Here is a 26,942-nt window from a genome sequence, read left to right on the forward strand (position 1 = left end):
TACATGAAATTTATATACTATAGAGGTTCTACTACTGATTTTTAGAAATCTTAAAAAAAGTCAAGAATTAACAATTGTACATATAATCTTTAATTATCAAAAATATTCAACAAGAAACTAAACGCAATTTAGTTCTGTCAACTCTAAGTTGTGGATATGTAATATTTTTAGTTTTGTTCAAAATTACCTTAACCACGAGGACACAATAGTCCTTCTTTTTGTTACAAAAATGGCGTCAGCCAAAAAGATAAAAAAAATGACAATTATTATTATTATGTATGAAAAATGTATGAACTAATCCTCGTAAGATTCACATAAATATATATATGTATATATTTTAAACTTACCTGCAATACGTATATTACTGGCAAGACTCGATTATACTGTAACAAAACTATAGATAATTGATGAGCTATAAAAAAAGGAAGTTAACTCACCAGACAATTACGTCAACTGAAGCATTTGAGAATTTTTTCATGGCGAGCAGCAAACTCCCAGCATGCTCCAGTTGATAACAAGTGAAAAATTAAATTCGTAAAAACAAAACTACAATGCCGTAGTAAAAATAATAACCAAGGCAACTGAACATAATAATAATAATAATAATAATAATATTTTATAAATGACTAGATTCTGAATACATTACACAGTTAGATAATAGAAACAAAACAAAAGATGTAAACATGGCGGAATCTAAAAGGAAAGTTGCTGTAAGTGTGTTTACAGATATTGGTAGGCCTCTGTGTTTTGAGATAAAAAATAACAATGACATTGTTTAATTTTTGCTGAGTTTAATGATACATGCGGAATTTCAGGCTACCATCTGGGAAAACGAACAGCATTATTAACATCAGTGTTCAAAGGCACAAGTAGACGATGGGTTAAATTGTTATTAAATGGAAAGATTTAGACAAATTAGTCATAAGGATTTACAGAAGGAATTAATTGACTAATTCCCAAGTTCCAACTTTAATTTAGATTCAGAAGATAGAATTAGGGACATATTACAGAAAGAGGACGAATCGATAATTAACTTTGCATATGTTATTTTAACCCTAGCTGTACGGTTAGATGACAAGATGTCAGATAATAAGAAAATAGGTTTAATTGCATCAGGCTTTTTACCAGAGAAAAAGTAGGGACAAATACGTATGCGAGGTTAGATGAATTTCTAGAAGATTTGCAGAAGATAGAGGGAAACAAGTTCAAAATTAAAAAAGACAGAAAAGAGGAGGCGAAAAGAAAGTTACACTTAGAGATTTAATGAAGAAATTGACGGATCAAGACAGTGAAAGTAATGAATTAGAATTAGGGAAATTGTTGTAAGAAAAATAGTAAGTACAAAGAAGAGAAAGAATTTAAAGAAGAACCCGTAAGCATGTCCCAGACAGCTAAATTAGAAAAGAAGTTACATGGTTTGCGAGTTTCGGTAGCTAGGAAAAACGAAAGTCAAAACAAAGCTAATGAGGAGTCACAACAACATCAGAATGGAAATTATAGGAACGATAGACAGAAACAATTTCGAGGAAGGAATTATATGAATCAAATTAATAGAGGGAACTATAATGATAGTAATTACAGAGAAAACTATGGAATTAGAGGTAATTTTGGAAGAAGAGGGAATTAAAATCGAAACAAAGGTTCAGGCCGCGGTAGATTTCAGACAAGTCTTAGAAGGAATTGGCAGTATAACAATTCTGGTAATACATTCCAAATGGTAGATAAATGCTTTAGCACTGCATTAGAAAAAGAAAATAACTTTAAGTTATACTAATTAAACAATTCATTACGAGCAACTACGTAACTTATACTGTTTACGTACCATTATCTACCATCTACGAGGGTCGGGTGGAAAGGTTATGCAATCAGAACGGAAAAACATAGGAACGCTTTCAAAATTTTAACTACAAAATTTAATCACGAGTGATTTGAAGTGGGGCAGGAGCAGTTGTTCCTACTTGAATTTTAGTGATACAAATATTTTAATTAGTTATATACGAATGTACTAATAAAAAATTTGAAACTCCTACATCGATGGAAAATCTTGACCTCCCACCCCCAAACAAAATTTCAAATTACGCTGATGTCGGAAAAAACCGTTAGGGAATCCTATACGGAGATGGAAGGTCCATATTGAGAGGAATCTCGCAGAAATATGAATACTATGTAGAAATTGGATCCAATTGTCTAAGGAGAGAGGAAGCCAATTAAGGCCGTTTGTGAATGCGAGTTAGGTCATTGAGTTAGCCCAATAATGTCAGTTTCAAGAGGAAATAATTTATTTTAACTTTAAATAGCGAAGGCTTCGGTTAATGACAATATATTTTGCTTTCAAGAAAATAAATCTTTTTTCTATGTTTGTACGTTTGATTATGTATACGATGTTTGAAAGGATATGGGGTCTCAGAGTGGCCCCTGTCACCAATAAGTGTGGGTACACAACTGTGCACGACAGGAATATATTTTATAACTTTTCCTACTCGAATTTAATTTTACAACTATTGTGTGACAAGGAACTACTAAAGATGTTAAATACTAAATATTTTTAAAATTTTTCCAAATTTTCAATTTTTCCTGTCTGGAAAAACCTTTAATATCATATTTTAAATTGCATTTTCTTCGACCTTTCACACCAGTAAACATTCTGCGGGTTTTCTATGGGACATTTCTCAGGTCTTTGCGACATAATCACAGGAATGCGTTTGGATATCGAAATATTGCATTGTCGTTGGCATATATCAATTAAAATTCAAGATTATGTCTTACATATTTCCATTATCTCTAAAATTTCTACTGTTGCAGGCACATCTCATATAATTCAAGGGAAATGCCGTGGATATTTCCAGTACACTTAAAGTTTATACAATAACACGTCCATCCCATTTAAATCCTAGCGAAATTCCGCGTGTGTTCCCATTATCCTTAAAGTTTCTATTGTAACAGGCACATCTCACTAAACTCAAGGGAAGTCTAGGATATTTTCATTACTTTTAAGGGATCCAATACCTGTGGTCAATGTTATTGAGACGCTGTACTCCTTCACGTAGATTTTTGAGAGGTTAAGTCGGACACAACTTCTTCCTTATTGGTGATTATGCGCGACTGCGTCGAACCAGGTGGCGGAGAGCTCGAAACGAAAATGTATTCAGTAATGGACAAGTCTGCTATTTCCCCGACTAGAATCACGTTCAGCCCGTTTAGGGTGCTTGTTTGACAGCACATTTAGATGCACTAAGAACCTTTCAGCAGTTGTTAAAAACGCTGATGGAATATTGTAACTCAGTATTACAACAATTCATTACCAACTTTGTGAGCACCATGGAAGCACGTTGCAGAGCATGTTTCCAGAACACTCCTATAAGGGACATTGGACTTATTCAGCAATGTGAGGAGGGCACGATGATCGCAGTGCTTTCAGCGTAAGTTATTGCTTCTGTGTAAAAGTCATTTCTGTTCTTGTAATCTCGTCACTTTGTGTTATTTCCTGTATTATACCATAACATTATTTGCTGTGTATGGTTTGAGTTACATTAATCAATGGGGGCCGCGGTTGCTCATGGCCAGATATGGATGAGCTGATAAGAAAGATGTTCTTGAAAAGAATCATAATTAATAGTTCATTAATTTATCATATCGCTTAAAGCGTAAAAGGAAACTATGATACAGTTTAGTAGAACTATTTGTTACCCCACAAATTATATGCTCGCCTAGAGTTGCCTACACGCTAGCATATTATCTTGAGGTTATAGACGAGGCAGTACAGTTAGTGACAAGTATTAGCTTGACTTGGACTATTACGCTGACTTGAATTATTAGCCAGACTTAACTTGGACTATTAGTTTGACTGCGAACTACTAGTCTGATTTGAACTCAGCTTGACTTTGCACTATTCGTCTGACTGGATATTAGCTTAACTTGGTCTATTAGTCTGAATTGGTCTATCAGCCTAACTTGGTCTATTAGGCTGATTCGAACTATTATAATGACTATGAACTATTAGAAGCATCTCTAGCAGACTGATGCGTCTTACATTTATAATGAAGATAACAATTACACAGAAAAATATATATGTAATACTATTACTAATAATAATTATTAGGTCCATTTTAAGAGAATGGTGAACATAATGGATACCGGAGAGCTAATATACTAATATACTCTTATATTAGAAACACGCTTAACGGCAACTCTTGTACGAATGCGAATTTTTGAATTCCGTTTCTTGTGGTAGACAACTAGAGCTAAGTTATCTCGAAAGAGTTTGCTAATGAATACCATCCGTTAACATGTTCAAAATGAAATGAAATCTTTGAGTTTTACGTCCCACAGTTATGTCGGTTAGGCTAAAGGAGACGGTGATGATGAGTAATGAATGAAATGAAGAAAGTGGGAGGAAACGGGAGAACCCCGAGAAAACCCACGCACACGGTGTTTGTCCACCACAAAGTTCACTTGGCGGGGGCTGGGATCGAACCCGGGTGTGATCCCCGAACCAGAGGTGAACGCTCTACCACTGAGCCACCGCGACCCCTCGTTAACATGTTCAGCGGTAACGGTGACTTTAAAAGTGGGTAGTCATATCACATTTAAAAACTATAACATTCCTTAGCGTCTATGCAACCTGGACGGTAGCAAAGAAATGTTGGTTGCTTATAATAAATTGATATATAGTTTTTCTTACTGCAATTATCTTGACTGGATTATTACTGAAGATAATCCGCTAACATGTTCACGGGTAACATTAAGTTTAATGGTGGCTATTCATATCCAGTTTAACACCTATAACATTCCTTAGCGTGTATGCAACCTGTGGTAGCAAAGAAATGTTGGTTACGCATAACAAAAGGATATATATATTTTTTCTTTCTTCAATTATCTTGACCGAAATCGTTAATTCACACAATTCGTTACCATAATCATGGGTAACGATGACTTTAATGATGGCTATCCATAATGAATTCTCTATTATTGAAACAAAGGTCGTAAAAGATCAGCATCTTGCAACTAGATTGCAGCAAACATCCTGCAGCGGTTGACATCTACCGGAGGAAATTGAAACTTCGATATAGAAATATATGTTTGGTGTGATCCTGTTTAGTCATCAAACGGTTTATTTTTAGTTTTAGAGAAAACAAACCAAATCCCAGGGCTCCACATGGACAGCTCAAAATTGACGTCGCCGTAACATTATAATAAAGTATTGTATGATTTTTTTTTTTTACAAAAATGCTACTAAGAAGGTTACACTAAGAACTTAAAATTACATTAAGAACTGGAATATAGTTTAGTTAAATGTTTTCAAAACGTTAAAGAAAATGTTGAACAGAACTTAGTATTGAACCTCGTTTTATTACTTGCGGCTTTCTCACGTTAATGGAAATAACGTTAGAATTGATTTGGTGCACCGGATTATTTCCTCCAGCGATGATTACTAAAGATAGGAATGATCGTTCATTTTCCAAGTTTAATACCTAGATAACTAGAAATGAATTAGAAATTTACGTGGCACATTCCAAATTGAACATCTTAAGTTAAATGAGCATTCAACATGAACTTTTACAAACATGTTAATTAAATGTCTTAATACATGATTTTAACATATCATAATGTAGCATAACCGGGTGGAAAAGTAAGGAGACTTCCAGGAACATCTATAGCGATCCTCTCTTCCCTCCAAAAAAAAAAAAAAAAAAAACACAAGGGGCAAAAAGATGGGCATGAGGTACGGTGTGACATCATGTGTTCCTCTACCGTTTCAGATCCACTTTTAACCCTGAGAATGATCATTTTCAAAATTAGGTTTAATATGGAGGTAGCTTGTAGGTGGAAATGAATGAAATTTTGTATTATTATTACTATCATTATTATTATTGTTGCTGTTATATGACCCTGCGGCCTCTACACAGCGCAGTGTTCACATATGAACATGAATCTCCTGGTATTCCTCACAACATATGTACACCTTGTCTCATAAAGCTTGGCCGCCCTGAGGAAATAATTCTAAGTCCAACTTCGGGTGCCTCCAGAGAAAGGTAAACGAGTTTCGAACCTCCAAGCCAACCTTTGCAATCGGGAAAAATTTTGCAGATGTGTTTTGCTTCATTTAAATATAATGAGATTTGTTACCAAGTGTAGAGTAAACAACATTGATTGAAATACTTAATGATACAGTATTCGGAAAACTTGTATTAATGTCAGAACCGGCTTATTTGTCATTTAGCTTTCCATACGTGTTAAAACATAGAACATAATTCTTGCCTTAGTACTAAAATAAAAGTTAAAGTAGAACAAAGACAACACTTGCAGCGTATAAGAATGTCATTGCCTTGAGAGCTTGTTATACGTCGCTTAAAGCCTGTTACGAAGAGTGCTTCTGCCAGCTCTGTGATAAACCGTTAGATTTCAAATCGTAAGGTTGTGAGTTCGATCCCCATGTGGTCAATGCTTTTCTTATGAAATTCTGGTTCCCACAATGCATGAACAATTATATAAAATAATTTCATTAAAATACATGAGTTATATATATAACATATAATCATTACAGAATATAGTATTTATTATGTTTAAAATATAACATCTGAGACAGGTGTTGACAGTACGTTGGTATTCTATATATGAATGTTAAATACAAATTAAGAAAATATCTTATTTGAAAGGTAAAGGGAATATACCGGTATAAATAGAAATTATACAAACTCGAATCTTGGTTCCAGACAAAACTAACGAACCCTAAAACCATGTAAACAGGAAATCTACGAACGCCAGGTCATGTCTAAGAGACTTATTTATAGTTTAGAAAGAATGCTGAATAGAACTTATATCCAAAGGATTTGAGTTTAATAATCTGCAATGCCTTTGTATATGGAAGTGGTCTCTTTCTCTCTTCCTTAAATATATATATACAGTGAAACCTGTCAACTTGGCCACCTCTCTAAGTTGGCCACCTGCTTATCTTGGCCTAGTTCGTCTTGAACCTGCATTTTCCCATAAGACATTCGTTACTTACTGCTCTATAAGTTGGCCACCTGTCTATCTTGGAAGTTGGCCACACTGAAGGAATGTTTACCCTATAATGATAATGATAAATTTACCTGCGTATCTTGGCCACGAAAAAGACAGTTTTGTTATTTTTCTTAACTCTTTCCAATTCCCATACGAGAGGCAGATGTTCTGTATTTGTGACTGGACACAAAGAACCATAGATTCGCACGATTTGTTCTTGGAGGTCAATGGCCAGAACACTACCCTCATAAAAGGGTGGTGAAGGAAGATGTGAATAAGAAAAAGCACGTACAGGAATTCAGGAAACGGTTGTACGTATTTGTTTACCCTGTCTGTTTTGGTAAAACCATTAGCTATATCGGTTCCTTTCATCAGTGGGAAGCTTGGAAAATTCTCAAGGTTAAATCTCAATTGTCATTTATTGGCACCTGACTGCATGTCAAAAGGTAGCGCAAGTTTTGAGATATGAATTTCCTCAAGATTTTCCCAAAAAATCTTTTGCTCCGAGGGAAACACTTCATTAAACAAGAGGTAGTTAACTACAATATTAGAATGTGTATATCTGCCAAAAAGAATAAAGCAAATATGTCTAGATAAACCACCATTCAGTAACAACTGAAAAGAAGTCATATAAATTGCATATGAATTTCTCAATTTATAACTTAGTTTTTCTTGTTTTCAATCTGAATAACTCAGTGTGCTATAATATCAATTACAAATCAACTGCGTATATAACTTCTATTTCATGGTTGTTTGTGTTATTGTGTTTTCAATCCGAATAATCCAATGTACCAGACTAGTTTTCAGGAAGAGAAAGGTATGCATATATATTAAACATACTATCAAGAGCGCCGATCCTGGGGGGACCGGACCCCCCAAAGCTCATGTGTCCCCTATTTTATTTATGAGTATACAATATTTGGTATAGTTTGAGTGCAATTTGTCTTAAAATCTTCATATATATACTTGTGCATCTGAATGCCCCCCCCCGCAAATTTACAGAGAAATCGGCACTCTTGCATACTATAGTAATATTTTCTAGTACTGTATATTTTTATGATTACTCTATATACATTATTTATAAGTAGCTGTCGTGCCACTGCTTTTAAAATTTTTACAATCAAGTAATACTAGAAATCCTATGCTAAAAATACACAAATCACACTTATTTTCTGTAAGTTGGCCACCTGTCTAAGTTGGCCACTTTTCGATGGAACCGATGGTGGCCAACATAGACAGGTTTCACTGTATTTATATATATATCGCTTCTTCGGATGGCGCTTCTTCTGTCTCACTTCCCTTTTCTTCTTCCTCGTACATGAAACTGTGTTAGTTTTAACTACTTGAATAAAAATACCGTTTTGAGGAGTTTTAAACTAATTTTGCAAGAAAACAAAACCAAAGATGCGTGATGTTTCAAGGTCTGTAGTATATTTGGAACGCTCTCTTCCTTTTTGCCAGTAAAGATGAAGGGGAAGATTTTATTTTTAAGCTTACCACTTAGACTCGGAGCACCGGCTATCTATATACCAATAATGCGTTCTTCTTCCGCCGACAAGAAAAGAAACAATTGAGGTACGAGCAAAAGCACAAGTGGACCAGAGTTTTCCCTCTTTCCCATGCATTACATTACAGAAGGAAGAAATACTTATTGTTCTTGCGGTCAACATGAGTTTGAAGTTTTGCATCCTACAGACTCCCCAACCAAAGGCAAGTATGACTACAAGTATGTGCTGTCATCTGCAGTTGCCTGTTTTAAAATAGCTAAAAAAGAACTAGAACTGGGAAATTTGTTTTCAGGAAAACACTGGAAACCTACACTATCACTAGAATAGAATGGTTGTTGAGAAGGAATAAAGGCAACGGGGAAAATACAGAGGATATTGAAGTTAATATACATTCGCGCTTGCGGGGTCAATGTCATATATGTTTTTCTTCTGCCGCTGTCGCCGTTCAGATCCGTTTAGGACATCAAGTTTTATTGCTCATTGGGCGTAGGAAAACATAATGCTCGTCTATCGGCCGTAGCCGCATAGGGGCCGGCGTTAAATTGCCAACAATAAACCACTTTATTTAATTTCGATTTTCAAACAATCGAAGAGTTACATAGGTTCCGTTTGGCTTTAAAGGAAAAGAAAAGAAATAGAGAGGGAAAGGACTTAAGAGTTGTTCACAGCAAGTTAGGTGTGGATGAGCCTGTTAGTGTTCTCTCGTGTAGAGTTGATGGTAGGTGTTGAAGTGAAAAGAATAAATTGATGGTTGGTCTGGCAACACTAGTTCACAGAGGACAAATGGCAGAGTTACAAGATAGACGTAGTTTGTGTTGCTGTTAATGCTTTTTGTGTTCCATGTAAGGTTTTGTAGAGGTTTTTTATAGCATATATTACGTTAAATATATTAAACTTCATCCACTGCTATTTTTTCACTGCATAAACCACGCTCTGCGATCTTAAATGGTATAAAAGGTTATGGGCCCAGGCCCATATAAGAGACTGAAATTGTAAAATTAAAAGCTTGCAATAAAACGCAGTGGTGGCTTAAAAGGAACACAGAATAGGAAGTTTTGGTTGTAAGGAAAAGGAGGAAGCAGAAGTATTGATGTTTTGATTTAGAGCATCAGATAAGAAGATTCAGTGTGAAGAGAAACTTCGAATTCTTCTAGTGAATCTCTGCCGGATATTTCCTCTCGTGAGTGTAAAAGCAGCAACATGGCCGAACTCAAAGTGAAAACTGATAAACTCAGTGGACCCGAAACGTGGAATAAATGTAAGTGGGAACTCAAAATGATGTTTACCCAATACAATTTAACAAAATATATAGGCGGTACGTGTCCTTGTCCTGAATTGAAAAGTGATAGTAGTGCAATTTAAAAACAAAGACACGCAAAATGGTGTCGGGAAAATGCAAAAGCAGCTTCGTTAATTGCGACTTCATTAACCCCACAAGTGGCAAACTATGTTTTAACTTACACTAATGCAAAAGACAGCTTGGACAAGCTAGTCAGTGTTTACGAACAATCAAGTGTTCAAAGATTAAGTCTTCTGATGTCAAAATTTTTCAACATTAGGCGGGAACTGCATGTTTCAATTTCCGCCTATGCAGCCAAAGTTGAAAAGCTGTTTGCAGATATGAATTCCGAGTTGCGCGCGCGAGGTTCACATGATATTCCGGTTGAGTTGTTACACGGACAGTTGCTTTCAACGGTGGGATCGGAATTTCAAGAATTTTGTAAATGTGTGGGTGGCTATGGACGAAACTAAACGAATCACACAGTGTTTAGTGAAAAACTTTGCACTATAGAAAACTTTTACAAAGTAATGATGCAAATTCGGACCTAAGTGCTTTTTGAGCCAGAACTGAAAACGGAACTAAAAATAACCGGAAAATGAAACCGGTATCGAATGCAAATTCGGTAGAAAACGGTGGAAAATCAAGAAAGGACCAAATACAATGTTATAAGTGTGGAATGTACGGGCATTATAAGTCTCAGTGTTTAAGTAAGAAAAACGTTAAATTCAAAAGTGATTCCAAATCTAGAGATTCACCTCAAGCAAGCACAGCAGTGAATAAAAGTTCAGCATTTACTGTGTCAAGTGAGTGCGGTACAGACGATTTTATTTGTGATTCAGTCGCTAGTTGCCATATGACGAATAATAAATATTATTTTGTCACATATACTCCTTTTGAAAACACTATACCAGTTACGGTAGCAGACAATAATAAAATATCAGCATTAGGGGCCGATGGCATTAACATGAAAGCATATGTGAATGGAAAATGGACAGATGCTCATATGAATAATGTATGGTCTGTACCAGCATTGGCAAGAAACTTGTTCTCAGTGCACAGCGCAATAAAACATAAAAATAGTGTCTGTATTAAATATGAAGAAGAATGAAATCGTAGTAACGGGTAAGTGGAAATCCGAAGCTTACGTATTGAACTTCCGTGTCGTGAAGCCAGCAATCCCAGCAGTTGTAAATGTTGCAACTTCCGAAAATAGCTTGCAATTATTGCATGAGAGACTAGGACACCAAAATAAACGTCATGTCAAGGAAATACTCCAAAGTATGAATATACCTGTAAAATGGTCAGAGAAAAAAGACTGTTGTGATGGTTGCGCGTTAGGAAAATCACATAGAAAGTCATATAAATCTAGGGTTGACACACCAAACGTAGTCGGTGAAGTCATAAAGGCTGATGTAAATGCACCTATGTCTCAGTTGTCGTGCAATGGTGAAAGGTACTTTATGTGTTTTAAAGACGATTTCAGTAAATTTAGAAGAATTTTCTACATTAAACACAAAAGTGAATTCAGCAAATGCCTTAAAATATTTGTGAACGAAGCAGAAAACGCAGGTCACAAAGTTAAATTCTTGCGTTGTGATGGTGGAACAGAATTTAATAACAGTGAAGTGAGAAATACAGCTCAAGATAAAGGTATTTCGCTTGTCATATCTGCACCGTATTCACCCGAGCAGAACGGCAGTGCAGAGAGAGAAAATCGGTCTATTGTTGAACTTGCCAGATTAATGTTATCGTGTAGCGGATTGAGTAAAATGCTATGGCCCAAGCTTGTGATTCGGCTGTTTACTTGTTGAATTACACATGTTCAACACCTATCGCAGGTAAATCACCAAGTGAGGTATGGAATAATACTAAGTTACATAGCTTGAAACATCTAAAAGTGTTCGAAACAAGATGTTTTGTTCACATTCCGAAACAATTTCGTAAGAAATTTGACAATAAAAGTGGCTTCGGTTATATGGTCGGATACTTGAACCGGTACGATGGATATCAAGTGTATGTGCCTTCTTTAAATAAAATGATAAAATCCCATGACGTGTTTAACGCGGAGCAGCTGAGTGATGTAGAACGCGTGGGGAAAGAAACACAACACGCTAACTTCCCAGAAGTACAGATGCCACTTAAGGAGGAAGACGAGGTGAAGCCAATCTCCAATGCGAGTGATCTTGAAGGCGAAGTTGTACGTGACAGCAACGTGTGTACACAAAGTGAAGGCCAGGCAAATGAATCAACAGACAATACGTTATATCAGCGAATTCATAGAGAAAAGAAACAGCCCAGCAGGATGACAAGTGGTGATTTTTTTATTGGTGTTGCATATTCTGCATTAAGTACTGCTGATGATCCTGTTACTTATGAGCAAGCGATTAATTCGGAAAATAAATCTGAATGGATTTCAGCTATGAAAGAAGAGGTAGATGCCCTTAATGAAAATAAAACGTGGGATTTAGTTGAACATCCAACAATGTGAAAATAATTGATGATCGGTGGGTTTTTCGCACAAAGCTAAATGATGACGGGACAGTAGCTCGTTTTCGTGCAAGACTTGTTGCAAGGGGTCATGTTCAAGAAAAAGGTATTGATTTCGATGAAACGTTTAGTCCTGTGGTGCGTTATGATACTGTAAGAACTCTCTTTGCGGTTGCAGCTAAAGAAAATTTGCTTGTTTACAATTTTGATGTAAAGACTGCGTTCTTATATGGTGACATTGAAGACGAGGTTTATATGTCGCAGCCAAAAGGTTTTGAAGACGGTACTGACAAAGTGTGTAAACTAAATCGTAGCTTGTACGGTTTAAAACAGGCCCCAAGATGCTGGAATAAGAAATTTACAGATTTTTTTAAAGAAACAAGGATTATTAGTGAGCACATCTGACCCGTGTTTGCTTATTTGAAACAAAGGTAGTCGAAAGTTATTTGTTACTTTGTTCGTAGATGATGGACTAATTGTAGGTTCAGATAAAGAAGAAATTGAAACGTTTCTAAACGAATTACAGAAGAATTTTAAAATCACAGCCGGTATTCCAAACTCCTATTTAGGAATACAAATCTAAAGAAGAGATGAAGGAATTTTTATTAACCAATCAGCGTATATAAGAAAAATTCTCCAACGTTTCAAATTGGAAGAAGCAAATCCCGTTGGTATACCGTGTGATAGCAATCAAACTAGTGATAATAAACTTTTGGAAAACCCAACCAAATATAGAGAAGTCTTCGGTTCTCTAATGTATTTGATGGTGACTACCCGAACTGATATAGCATTTTCAGTTTCAAAAGCTGCTAGAGTGATGCAAAAACCCATCGAAGCGGATTGGAAAGCAATAAAGAAAATTTTACAATATCTAAAGTGAACATTGAACTATGGCATTTTATACAGAAGAAGCAATGAGAAAGATACAACTCTGTATGGATACAGTGACGCTGATTACGCAGGTGATGTTAAAAGCAGAAAATCTACCAGTGGCGTTATTTTTGCTGGTGCAGCAATTTCGTGGAAAAGCAAGCTTCAATCAACTGTAGCACTATCAACAACTGAAGCTGAATTTGTAGCTTCATCGGAGACAGCAAAAAAATTTTGTGGTTATCAAGATTATAAGTGAGTTAAGAGCAATCAGGAAAGATGATATACCTGTAATTTGAGTAGATAACGTTACTGCCATAAAACTCGCAAAAAATCTCGAATTTCATAAGCGAAGCAAGCACATTGAAATCAAACAGTGTTTTGTGCGTCAATGTTGTGAAGAAAAGAAAGTGCAAGTGTTATGTATTGAATCTGAAAAGCAAATTGCTGATATATTAACAAAGCCGCTTGAAAAGTCCAGATTTATCATACTCAGAGTATGGGTGTTTGTATGTAAAAAAAAAAAAAAAAAATAAATAAATATCAATTAATTCGTTTGGAGGAAATGTTGAAGTGAAAAGAATAAATTGATGGTTGGTCTGGCAACACTAGCTCACAGAGGACAAATGGAGTTAGAAGAGAGACATAGTTTGTGTTGCTGTTAATACTTCTTGTGTTCCATGTAAGATTTTGTAGAGGTTTTCTTTATAACATATATTACGTTAAATATATTATACTTCATCCACTGCATAAACCACGCTCTGCGATCTTAAATTTTATAAAATTAGGTTTACGTTCGCTCTTGCGCGAACTGCAATTTACACGGGTGGAAACCGTATATCTACTTATATCGATCAATATTCTGGTAGTTTCTTATATGGAATCATAAATCTATGAGTGTGTATAATTTATGAACATTTTTGTTCGTGTAGCTAATCTTAAACATTAAAGTGCGTGTCTGTAGTACCATTTACGTACAGCCGTCATAATAGAGAAACAACTAATTATATTGTCATTTTATGGTTGCATTACGAAACAACAGGAACAGAGACCGCCAAATATAACAGCAAAGAAGGCACTTCATCGGGTAAGGAAAATCTTTATGATGATGTGAATACCGATATACGAGTTCAGAAGAAGAACGTGCTAAATGTGACGCTAATAGTATTGTTTTCACAGAGTCGGGAAACGGGAGAAGTGCAAATGTTGGTGATTGTGTTAAATTATCTCGTTTTAATAACTGGAAGTGCAGACCATGTTTGGCAATAAACAAAATGAAATTAATTATTTGTTTCGTGTGCAGTGAAATTCGATCTCTTAACGTAGATAGTATGGAACGCGTACGTATCGACAATGCGTTTATAGACGATGTATCTGCAAATAATCCAAGAAATTTATGACAAATTTGGCAGTCTTGGAACATGCAAGTCCCACCTCAAGTGCATGGAAATAATGGATAATCGGAAGAAACAGCACATTGAGGAACCCATAAAAAAGCACGAGTGCATGGCACCTTCAAAGTGAAGAAAAAATTACAACAGCAGTAGCACTCATGCGTATTCCATATATGATTGCTAAAGAAAATTTCTCTTTCTTCACACATTCTTTTCTCGTTGAACTTCAGAGATTAAATGGGGTTTCCGTGGGAAATATGTTATACTCCGTTCATACGTGCAAAAACTAGATAATGTTTATTGCTGAGCAGTTAAAAAAAAGCTTGCCAAGTTTTTTGTGGAGTCAGGAGAAAAATTTAGTATTTTAATTGATGATAGCACGACAACATCTAATAAATCTTGTATGATAATTAATTCTCGTGTAGTTTTTAAAGGTGTTGCGTGTAGCTATTTTTTTCAAATTGTCGAGCTTGACAACACTACAGCAGAAGCTATATTAGTAAGCTTGTTACAGATTTTATCTAACCATGGCATAACGGAAAACGTTCTGAAGAATCACCTTGTTGGCTTAGCAGCAGACTGCGCCACATTGATGCAGAATTGTTACAGTGGAGTTGCAAAAAGATTAGATGAACTTTTGACCAACGACCTAATTGTAGTTCACTGTATGAATCATATCCTTGAGCTTACAGCTCAAGGTGGGATTAAATGTGTCTCTAATGTGTATCATATGCAAACATTTATGGATGTTCTATATTCAGTGTTTTATCATAGCCCAAGAAACCAGAGACTACTTAAAGAATTATTAGAAGAACTGTCAACAAATATTCAGAAATTAGGTCGCGTGTTTGGAGTACGTTAAATTGCATCTTCATTCAATTCTGTGCCGCCACTGTGGGAAAGTTACATTGCATTGTGCAGTCTTTTGGTTAAACGTAGTAGAGATACATCCCATCCGATGCTTGAGAGATCGAAATTCGAGGGGTTAATATAGAAGCTAACCAGCTGATCATTTATAAGGGAAGTTATATTGATCTTTGATATTCTTTAAGTTTTGAGAGGTCGTGCAGAACAAAAGTGCCTCTGCAGTTGAAGCCAAACGAGAAAACGATTTGGTATACCAATCAATTTGCGCGTTAATGACTGTTGATCCCGAGATCAAGAAATGCTCTTAATGAATTAGAGCAAAGAAATAGACATTCAAAGGAATGTCCGTCACTAAGTCTACTGCTAGTGATAAAACAGGATTTGACACTTTCCGATTGAAATTTCTTCAATCCCGTTTAGACAACATCCGTTTTCCAAGTAAGGAGTTTTTCGTTGATGCTTCACTGTTATGTCCTGCTTCTTGACCTGTTGATCAAAATGAAATAGTGTTCTTCGGAGATGGTGCAATCCGTCGATTATCCAATTTGTTGAAACTGTCAATGAATGGTGTTTCCTTCGTAGTGAAAGAATTTCGTTTGTACAAGAGCAATCCTTCATATATGTCTCCAGCTGTTCAAGAACTTAATAAAGCTGTAGAAGTAATACCGATTTCAACTGCAGAATGTGAACGCGGGTTTAGCGCTATGAATCAAACATTGAAAAATCTGGGGAAAAGTATGCAGATTGTAACATTTAGCAAGCTCCTTTTTGTATCTATAAATGGTCAACCTTTGCGCGTTTCTTTAATGTCGAAAAATATACAACCATGTAGATAAAATTGAAGTGTCACAGTACTACAGATAATCGTACGAAGAAAGCAAGAAATGCCGAAGAATGTTCACATGCATCTCACCTTTTGAACTAAAACGTAATGTTTTTCACTAAAGAAAAACAACTTTAGTTTTTGTATGTACGTACTTTTTATATTACTCTAACTTTACTACATTTTCTCTTATTGTTTTATTACTTTTGATAATTGAATGTTTTGTTTAGCTAAATTTTGAATTTCAACATAAACTATTACTCTGATTAGAGGAGTTTCCAGGAAATATTTTTGGGCATCTCAAAACTTTGAAGCTCCACTACCCCTAATGTATATGCAAATGCACTACACATTGTGATCTTCCTACCCCCACTGGTAAATTAAGAAATCGAACCCTGGTATGTTCCGTATGTTCTAGCATGCCTGGAGTAATTTTAAACCAACCTCCTATATCCTACTCCCAGTCTGAAAAAGAGTCCTGTCGAGAAAGCTATTGGGAGTTGGAGGTGTATATATATATATATATATATATACAGTGAAAGAGATCGATATTAGTGTCGAATTGACAGTTCTCATTATTGCAGATAATAATTACAATCAGATAGCGTTAAGATCCAAATTCAACTGTCATCGTACAGCTTCTTTGCATGTATAACCTCAATAGGATTTTAGCGAAAAATTTGTCTCATGAGTTTAACCCATATGGAAGGGACAAAGCCGGGATTTTTGATTGCTTCTTCTTTTCTATATGCCCAAAATTTCTGCCAATGGGCATGAAAGATGTCCTGGAATGGAGAAGTATAAATAAAAACACTGAAAACGGACTTACAATATATCAGCCAAGAAGATTCAGCCGAAACGCAGATGCAGTCCAGAAGGTCCTGGTGTCGAAATAGACGTGGAATAAAATTGTTCCGTTGGATCTACACCTGTACCTGATGCGGAAGGTGTACCCTCACTCTCACTGTCGCTGCTACATGTAGCTCCTATTTCCCTCACATAAATGAAGTCACAAGAACCGGTATATTCAGAGCCATTATCTTCAGATATACATTGACTTGTGACATCGTTACTCGAATATTTGTCGGCGTCAGACATCTTTTCACTCTGTAGTAAGCCCTCTGGCAGAAAAGTAGCAGCGCAGCTCGTAGAGCAGACGCGGAACGAATTTGACTTAACAACATCTGCTCCCAAATATGGACTTAACAACTTCTCTTCTGAAAATCACACTTTCTTCCTAAGGTCAAGTATTTGGTTTGAACGATTTAATGCCGCCTGATTCCTTTAATATTTAACAATGATGTAGACCTGTATTGCAGGATATTTATCATGGTCTTAACATTTCTTCTGAAACTTAACAACTTCTGATTCTGAGTGCGTCAATTATATAATCTGTCAAATGATTTTAAAAATCTTACATTTTGTACTAGATTTGTGAGTCTCACAATTTTTATGTCTTTTCGAATTTTTCTTCCTTGCAATTGGCAAAATCATTTATGAGGTGTCTTTTGCAAGTAAACTGCTTACATTCAGCACATCGGATGGTGGTTTTGTGTCCTTGTTTTGTTACATAAATGGCATCGTCCAGCCCTCCGGTTGATATGTTCTGGCGGCATTGCCACTGGGACACCAATTGACTGTTTACATCAGTCTTTAATTCTTCTTCAATCAGATGTACTCTGTGTGGCTTCCGTTAATGTAAAAAGTAAGAATTATCTTGCTAAGTTGGTCTGAATAGCAGAGTAGATACTACTTCGTAGATTATGTATGAGTATACTCCGCAATTGTTCAAACTTTCGTAGAAAATTCAAGGGAGCAATTTTCTTATCTTTCTACTATATAAATACTGAACAGGCATTTGCTTGAATATATCAACTCCTCATTTGGTGCATTTGTAGATATGGATAATTTCTTACAAAATAGTATCTCCCTGAAAGGTACACGCTTGATCCATGTTCGATAGAGCAAGTACAATCGTATTTTCCATTGACACATAAGAGACTATTATCAGTTGTTTCTAGTATAAAAACAACGAAATTTCACCAGATCTCTTTCTCAGGATTTCATGTGGAATCTGACGTTTATTCTAGTTGAAAGCACGTCTGACATAAAATCTTTTCCAGAAAGTCTGCCTCATTTTCACTTTCATACGTTTCCGCCCATTCATCCAGCTCACAAGAAAGTTCATTCCACTATTTCTTTCATTTCTCATTATTCCCTTCTCCTTTATCCCAGCTGTCATAATCGTTTGACGTATAATTAAGGATTTCATTTCATTTTAATGAAAACGGGACAGTGATTGAAAGTTCGCATCTTGTACACAGGGTCAATGTTGCGATCCCAGATCGCTCAAATCGAGTTTGTGGTAGACAAACACCGTGTGCATAGCTGGCTTCGAGGTTCTCCTATTTTATTCATTTCACCATTTTCTGCGAAGAATTTCTGCGAAGGATTCAACGTCTCAATACAATATATAATGACTATCGTCAACAATCTCGAAGTAGGAAGTGTGGCTACTGTGGCTCAGTTGTAGAGTGTTCCCCTCTGGTGCATGGGATTGTTGGTTCGACCTCAGCCAGATTGAACTTTGTGGAGGAGAAACAACTCTTGCGTAGTTTTTCTCGATATTCTCCCTTTCCTCCCACGTCCTTCATTCCACCATTTCTTTCATTTCTCATCATAGGTCTCCCTTTAGTCTAGCGTGGAGAACCGTAGGATGTAAAACTAAAGAATTTCAAAATTTCAAGTTTTTCACATTTACAGTTATCCAATTAAAGGTTTTTTTTAAAGAGCAAAATCGCTTTAATCTGTTAACTTGCCGTTTCTTGTGATAGATACGGCATACAAAGAATATGTTTATTTCCTCCGTCAAAATTCAATTCAAACTGAAATTTATTAGAATTACCCATATGTGGATTCAACAATTATTCCCACAGAACAAACATGGATATAGATACCGAGAAGTCTTTTCTTCAGAGGTTTTAACGTTCGAAGGCAACATGACTATTTACAGCACTATACGAGAACCGGAAGACTTATATTTACAATTCCAGCCTGAAAACTGATTTCCGGATAGCAAAAACGTAAAGGAATAGGGGTGTGTTCTTTTGTAGTCGAGTTAGTTTGCCAGGAAAATGTTCCATCTTTCCCGTTTGGGTTCTATTGAAACAAGAAGTTGTTAAAATGACTGGTTTCCGGTTTCAAGTTGTATTGACATAAAACTAATATTGTATCAATTAGCGTGGAATTATATTATTTACGAAGACTTCAGCGTCTCAAGACAAATTTGCATAACTATCGACAACACTTTAGCAAACCTGAAAGTGGTTCAAACTTACTATTATTACCAGTTTCGATATTCATTTCTATAGAACAACAACGATAAAAGTATGGCAGACAAGCTGGATGTTAACTTTAAGTACAGGGAAATATTGAGCTGCTTGTTTATATCTGTTTTAAGTACAGAAATGTTCAATACACTTGTGCATGTGACCGTTTATTTTACATAATAAGCTTATGTGTTAAATTTTCTTTATGTAATATCCGACACACAATTGATCATTTTTCACGTACATTTCTAAGCCTCCTTCTCTCCTTTTGATACCAATTTCAGTTAAACTAACATGACAAAACTCAGTTAAAGATAGGCACTCCACATATTAGATAATTTATTTCAAATAGTTGAACTTCCGTTTTTTTATAATCAAATCTATTTCTTTCAATTTCTTAATATTCAGAGTGTAGCATCTGAAATGACTAGCCATTTCTCAAAATATTTAGTTTGGGACGAGTGTCTTTTCTTAGAGATATATATCGATAGACAACTGGTTCGTAATGGGATTCAAAGTTTATCCCAGAACATTCAAATAATTTCAGAATCACTAATACAGATTATTATACTGCTTGATATAACATATTTTCTGCAAAATTTTAAAAATATTTATAGCGTTATCTTATTTCTTCGTTATATGTAATTGGAAAAGTGTTTGGTTAGTATAATTATAAAAATCCCTCGCTATTACTAAATTTTCTACCACAAAAATTAATGATAGAGAACATGAGTATTTAGTGACTGACTGCCTGCCACGATCTTCAAATCTAATAATCATATCTATATTCTATAGTGTAACATATGTACCTTGGTATGTATTTGAATTAAATCTGGTAACTGATATATAAATGTAGATAGAATTTGAGATAGTAAAGGAAAGGACATCCTCATCTGTGGAGAATAGAAATGATACTAAAACATCTCAATAGTTCATATTTCCTTATATTTACTAGATCTCATGTAATAGAACACTAATATGAAACGTCAGTTTATCAATATTTTTTTTATTGTATTTTTCAAGCAAGCTTCTGTATTTCTTTGGTGTTTGGTATATGTAGCTGGATTTTCAGTTTCTTCTTTTCTCAATTTTTTTTTCATGGTTCATGAACATATTCTCTGCACTGAACCGTGTATATTAGACAAAAGAAAACAATTTCTCATTCAGATGAGGAATCTCAAGCTTTCAAGAAATTTAGCAAAGGATTTACTCAATCCCATTTAGGAAGACATGAAAGTGCTCAATATTATACTTCACTAAATAGTAAAAAGGTAGTGTGCGGATATTCAACTTCGACTAATCACATGCTAAACCATACTGGTGAGGAATCTCACACATGCCAAGAGTGTGCTAAGGGATTCAATGAATGTACAAATTTGGCGACACATATGATCATGCATTCAGATAAAAGAAACCGGACATGCCAAGTGTGTGGGAAAATACTTAGTCGACGTTCGGAACTATTTAGACATATGTTAATACATACGGGAAAAAAGCGTCACAAATGCCAAGAGTGTGGAAAGGGATTTAGTCAACGTTCCAATTTAGCTAAACACATGGTAATACATACAGGGGAGAAGCCTCACAAATGCCAAGAGTGTGGGAAGGGATTTAGTCGACGTTCCCATTTACGTAGACACATGTTAATACATACAGGGGAAAAGCATCACAAATGTCAAGAGTGTGGAAAGGGATTCAGTCAACGTTCTAGTTTAGGTACACACATGTTAATTCATTCATGTGAAAAGCCTCATAAATGCGAAGAGCGTGAAAAGGGGTTTAGCCAACGTTCAAGTTTAGCTAGGCACATGTTAATACATACAGGTGAAAAGCCTCACAAATGCCAAGAGTGTGGAAAGGGATTTACTTAATGTTCCAATTTAGCGAAACACATGGTAATGCATACAGGGAAAAAGCCTCACAAATGCCAAGAGTGTGGAAAGAGATTTAGTCAACTTTCCTATTTAGCTAAACACATGTTAATACATACAGGTGAAAAGCCTCACAAATGCCAAGAGTGTGGAAGGAAATTCAGCCAAAGTTCAAGCTTAGCTAGACACATGTTAATACATACAAGTGAAAAGCGTCACAAATGTCAAGAGTGTGGAAAGGGATTTAGCCTACGTTCCAGTTTAGGTACACATATGTTAATACATAGAGGTATAAATTATTACACATGTGAAATGTGCGGCAAGAAATTTAGTAAACGTTTCAATTTAGCTACACACATGTTAATACATACAGGTGAAAAGCCGTACAAATGCCAAGAATGTGGTAAGGGATTTAGACAAAGTTCCGACTTACATAAACACATTTTAATACATACAGGTGAAAAGCCTCACAAATGCCAAGAGTGTGGCAGGGGATTTAGTCAACGTTCCCATTTAGGTAGACACTTGTTAATACATATAGGTGAAAAGCCTCACAATTGCTAAGAGTGTTGGAAGGAATTTAGTCGACGTTCACTTTTACGTAGACACATGTTAATACATACAGGTGAAAAGCATCACAAATGTCAAGAGTGTGGAAAGGGATTCAGTCAGCGTTCAAGTTTAGCTACACACATGTTAATACATACAGGTGAAAAGCGTCAAAAGTTCCAAGAGTGTGGTAAGTGATTTAGACAAAGTTCCGATTTAGCTAAACACATTTTAATACCTACAGGTGAAAAGCCACAAAAACGCCAAAAGTGTGAAAAGCGATTTAGCCAATCTTCCGACTTACCTTAACACATGTATTTCCTAAACTGCTCTGGAATCTGGTTCAGAGAAATCGGTTGCAGCGTCTGGGTGAAAGTAAATGCTTGCCCAAATTTTTTATGTATTGCTTACATTTTTGTGATTTTACAGTAAATCTCTAAAAATGAATACTTGCGTGTCGATTCTTCTGGCATAGAAATTCACAGAGTAGACTTTGAACACTTTAAAGTAGTTGTATCGAAAACATCATAGTTTGGAAGAAATCGTAGTCTTTATATAAATGTTTGGTTGGAGACGTTAAGTGGAAAGAATGAAGCATCAAAAAAGTAAAATAAATTCAAAATTTTCACATACTCCCACGTATATATATAAAAACATCATTAATTGATTATGAAACCAGACACAATTCGACGCTTTCTTGCATTCACTTGAAAACGTGAAGTATATTAATATTTATTTCCATATATTGTTATTGTAGACGATTCCCATAATGCCCACCGACTTCGATTTTACAAACTTTGAGAAATAAATTTCACTTTCTATTTTGTGCTCTATTTGATGGCTTTTCTTTATACTGCCATTAAGAAACCCATATACATCATATTACGAATCAGTCATTATGGAACAATTTCATGTGTTACACGCAGCAGTAGTCCCAATATTGAAAGTTTCATTTACATTTTTTTAATGATTTTGTGAGTAATTGTACATTCAGTATAAAGGTACAATCAGATTCCCTCTCTCTCTCTCTCTCTCTGTGCGTGTGTGTGTTTCTAGTTTCTGGCGTAAGCTTGTCGATATTAGCAGGTATGCTTCAGTGTGTACATCTGCAAGTGTGTGTTTGTGGCGGGTTATATGAACTATTAACTGGTATCGCGTAGTGGAACTTATCAATATTAATACGCACATACGTGCTGCCATTACTTCACAGGATAACATTGGAAGAATACGAATTTTTTAATACTGCTTTTTGCAGTAAATAAGCAGAGTGATTCCTCTCAACGGAGTGTTACAAGATAGACATGCAAGAAGATATATGTCTCACCAATTTATCAACATTTGCGCATACACATTTATGTTCACAAAATTTGCAAGATACTTATCTTTATATTTTAGCACGTGTCATTGCCATACGGGACCTTTCATTCTACCTACTTCTCGAAATTCCATACGTTAATTCACATGTAAAAGGAGCAGAGTCGGCGCGAGGGGCGGTTGAACCGTGCCACCGCCCAGGGCGGCAAAATTTGAAAAAGTATACTATCAATATATAATGCTTCGTAACGGGCCCACATGGAAAAATAAAATTGTTTTCATCTGAGCATATAATTAAAGTTACTTCACTCACGTTTAGGAAAATACTCACTCAGGAAATTAAGAGCATTTTTCCTCATTTTTAATTATCAAACAGGTATCGTTCAAGATTTTTCTTGCAGCGAAGTAGATAAGATTTTCAGCTAGGGTGGATAGGATTATCAAGGTATATTTTATATACTTTTCTATTCAACAATGTTCTAACTCTCCAATCTAGAACGACAGCATGTATTATTCGACAGCATATATTATTCTTTACCTGCACCATTTAGATATTGTAATCAAAGGTGTTATAAACTAGCCAATATTTAATTATTTTATATAGGTTAGAAGAAGTTATATATATTTTAAGAAGTTATAATTATATAAATGTTTTGTATCATAGAATGTTGATTGTGTAACGATAGCAACGAGAGAATACATTGTGGTATGATGGCTGTAAACAGCCTAGATATAACTATACAATAAATACATTCGTATAAGCAACATTTGCAGTTTTTGTGCTAATCTAATACGTGCGCAACTCACTTATTTGAACTAGGGCTCAACGATTACGTTGTATAATGGTGCCTTCACACCAGGAGTAGCTAAAAAACCTGGTAAGAAGTTTAGTAAACCAAGTTTAGCAGAGAACACAAGTGAGTGCAACGAAGCTGTTTTATTCATTGTTTACTGTTTGAGGGTATAGTTAAATACATACATCATTGAGTAGATTAAAAATTATACCATCTTGAGGAGTGGAAAGTTAATATATAGAAATACTAAGATGGATTTATCTGATAGTGAAGTTAACGACATTAGGACTAATCAAAGTGAAATTAGTACATCTGAAAATTTGGCAGATGTACTCAAACAAATATCCCGTCAAATGAACGACTTGCAACATAAAATGGAGATGTCGCAACAGCAATTACAACAAAAAATTGATGTGTCTCAACACCAGTTGGATAACAAAATGGATGCTTTGCAGCATAAAATTGAAGAGCAATTTGAGGACAAAATGAACAATTTACAACATAAAATGGATACATCTCAACAGCAATTTAAGGGCAAGCTGAATATTTTTAATGACAAGCTGAATGATTTGCAACATAAAATTGAAGAACAAAATGAACCGATTCCAACGCAAACTAGAAGATAATATATATCAGCGGCTGGAACAGTTACAGCAGAGAAACGACCATAAATGGGAACAGTTACGTCAGCAGTAGAACCAAATGAATGTACAAATTAATGCTAGATTCGAGAAATGCGAACAGAAAATGGAACAGGTAGCTGAAACCTATACCGTAGTACATAATGCCGTCGAAGTTATAGAATCGGTAGTAAACGAACATTCTAATAGGATTAAAGGACTTCAAGAGGAGTTTCATACTTTCCAGGAAAAGTATATTTTTGCTAAGGAGATGGAGCGCGATGATGGACCTAGGAATATCAATCGACCTCCTGATAATGGGACACAGAACCAACACCTCATTCCCAAGCAATTTTTGAAGATAGCGGATCATCGGATGATAGTGAAGAGAGCACAGAATCAGGAAGAAGAACGAAACATCCTACACGGAAGAGTAAGAACTCTCACGGTAACTGTAAGTGTTCTAAATCTTATAGTACTGATACGCCTTTGCGATTCAGTGAAATAAAATCCTTAACAAAATTCAGTGGTGTGCCTGAGGATATCCCAGCTAGGGTATTTATAGAAAAATTCGAGAACGAGTGTGAATTAATGGGAATTAAAGAGTCAAAATTCATGAAACTTCTTCCTCATGTCATATTACCCCCATGTTTGACTTGGTTCAAAGCAATCCGAGATAACATTAATGGGTATTCTGATTTTAAAGAGGCGCTATTGGCAAACTATGAGAACGATTTCATGTTAGCAAATAGGGATGCATTACTAAGAACGAAATCATTTGACCCTAAGATACATAAAATGTTACCGAATTTGTAGTGGCCACATATAACCAATTAAAAGCACTTAACCCAAACCAACCAGAATCACGTATAGTAGCTTCTGTCCGTATTTTATTACCATTTAGATTACAACAAATGTTGATGACCGCTCAAAGTGTCAATTTCAAGAATTTAATCATGTTAGTTCAGAGTTACGAAAGCCAATTTCTAGCACAAAGAAATAGCAGAAATCCAAAAAAAAAAAAAAAAAAATCAGGTTACTTCTAGACGTAATAATATTAATTATGCGCATATTCGAAATTTAAGTATTCAAAATAAAGATAGTGTTAATTCTGCAGGAAATAGTGTCCATTATTTTGGTACTAGAACAAATAATCAGAATAGTACAGACAATTCAACTCAACCTAATTATAGATATGATAACGGTAACAGAAGTTACCGGAATTATAATAGGAATCCTAGTAGAAATCGCAATACAAATCAGCGTACTTGGTCACAAAATAGATTCCTAGATGGACAAGTTTGTAATAACAGGAACTCAAATTCAGGATCTTTATGTAATCGATCGGAACATACTCAAGAATGCGGAATACAATGTGATATAATAGAACCATTTAGTCATCAAGTAATTGGATGGACCTAGTCAAAGCTTTAATTCCCCCTGAGATTATAACAAAGTCAATATAAGAAACACATAACAGAGGAATTTTATTCTTGGCGCTCGACCTATTATGTTGGAAGCTATCGATTTGATATTCTAGATTGTACTTAGAATTTTGTTAATGTTTATGTTATCCTTATATGTTAATTTAATATTTGTATGTTAACTGATATTTCATTTTAATCAGTTGTGATCCAATATTAAACCACGTTATCTTATAATTTAATTAACATCAATTTTATTGATTTTTCCTATCATAATATCATCTTATTTTTCTTCTGCTGAATTCTATATTATCTATGTCGTATTTTACGTATGTAATGAATATATGTGACACCTAATTATCAAGTGCAGGAAATATATTTTGTAACATCCTTATTTATAATAAGTTTAAATATTCAAAGAGCCTCGACGATGTTACTTTAAAAAAAAAACTATGCTTGGACCAAAAACAAATTTTAATTGTTCATAATTTTTGGAATAGACCCTCCTCTACGGTGTTGTAAAGAACTTGAAGTATAATTAGTTATAAAAGAATATTATTGATATAAAGAATAAATAAAAAGGAATATAAAGATATGTATTTATATGTATTGTGAATTTTGTATATACGAGGGCTATCCAATAATTAATGTATACTTATCTTTTAAAGTTGTCATACGGTCCAGAATTCTTTCTAGAAGTGCTAAATCACTTCAAGAAGTCCTGTCGGGAGCCATTAAAGATAGAACGACAGCATGTATTATTCTTTACCTGCACCATTTAGATATTGTAATCAAAGGTGTTATAAAC

At 35.2% G+C, this 26,942-nt stretch overlaps 1 protein-coding gene across 2 annotated transcripts in view; it reads left to right on the forward strand.

Moving 5' to 3' along the window:
• LOC145680277 (uncharacterized) overlaps positions 1-26,942 on the forward strand; it is a 98,684-nt gene that overhangs the window by 27,825 nt on the left and 43,917 nt on the right. Inside the window, exon 2 of one of the 2 annotated variants that reach the window (XM_081750630.1) lies at positions 20,704-25,783. The exons of the other annotated variant lie outside the window; for it this stretch is intronic. Within the exon in view, the coding sequence (XP_081606756.1) occupies positions 20,704-21,433 (730 nt within the window). The 3' untranslated portion in view covers positions 21,434-25,783. Of the gene's footprint in view, positions 1-20,703; positions 25,784-26,942 lie in introns of those variants that run through there. 2 annotated transcript variants of the gene reach the window in all.

This window comes from Thermobia domestica, chromosome 3 (genome assembly GCF_964235325.1).
Source record: "Thermobia domestica chromosome 3, izTheDome1.hap1.1, whole genome shotgun sequence".
Lineage (NCBI taxonomy): Eukaryota > Metazoa > Arthropoda > Insecta > Zygentoma > Lepismatidae > Thermobia > Thermobia domestica.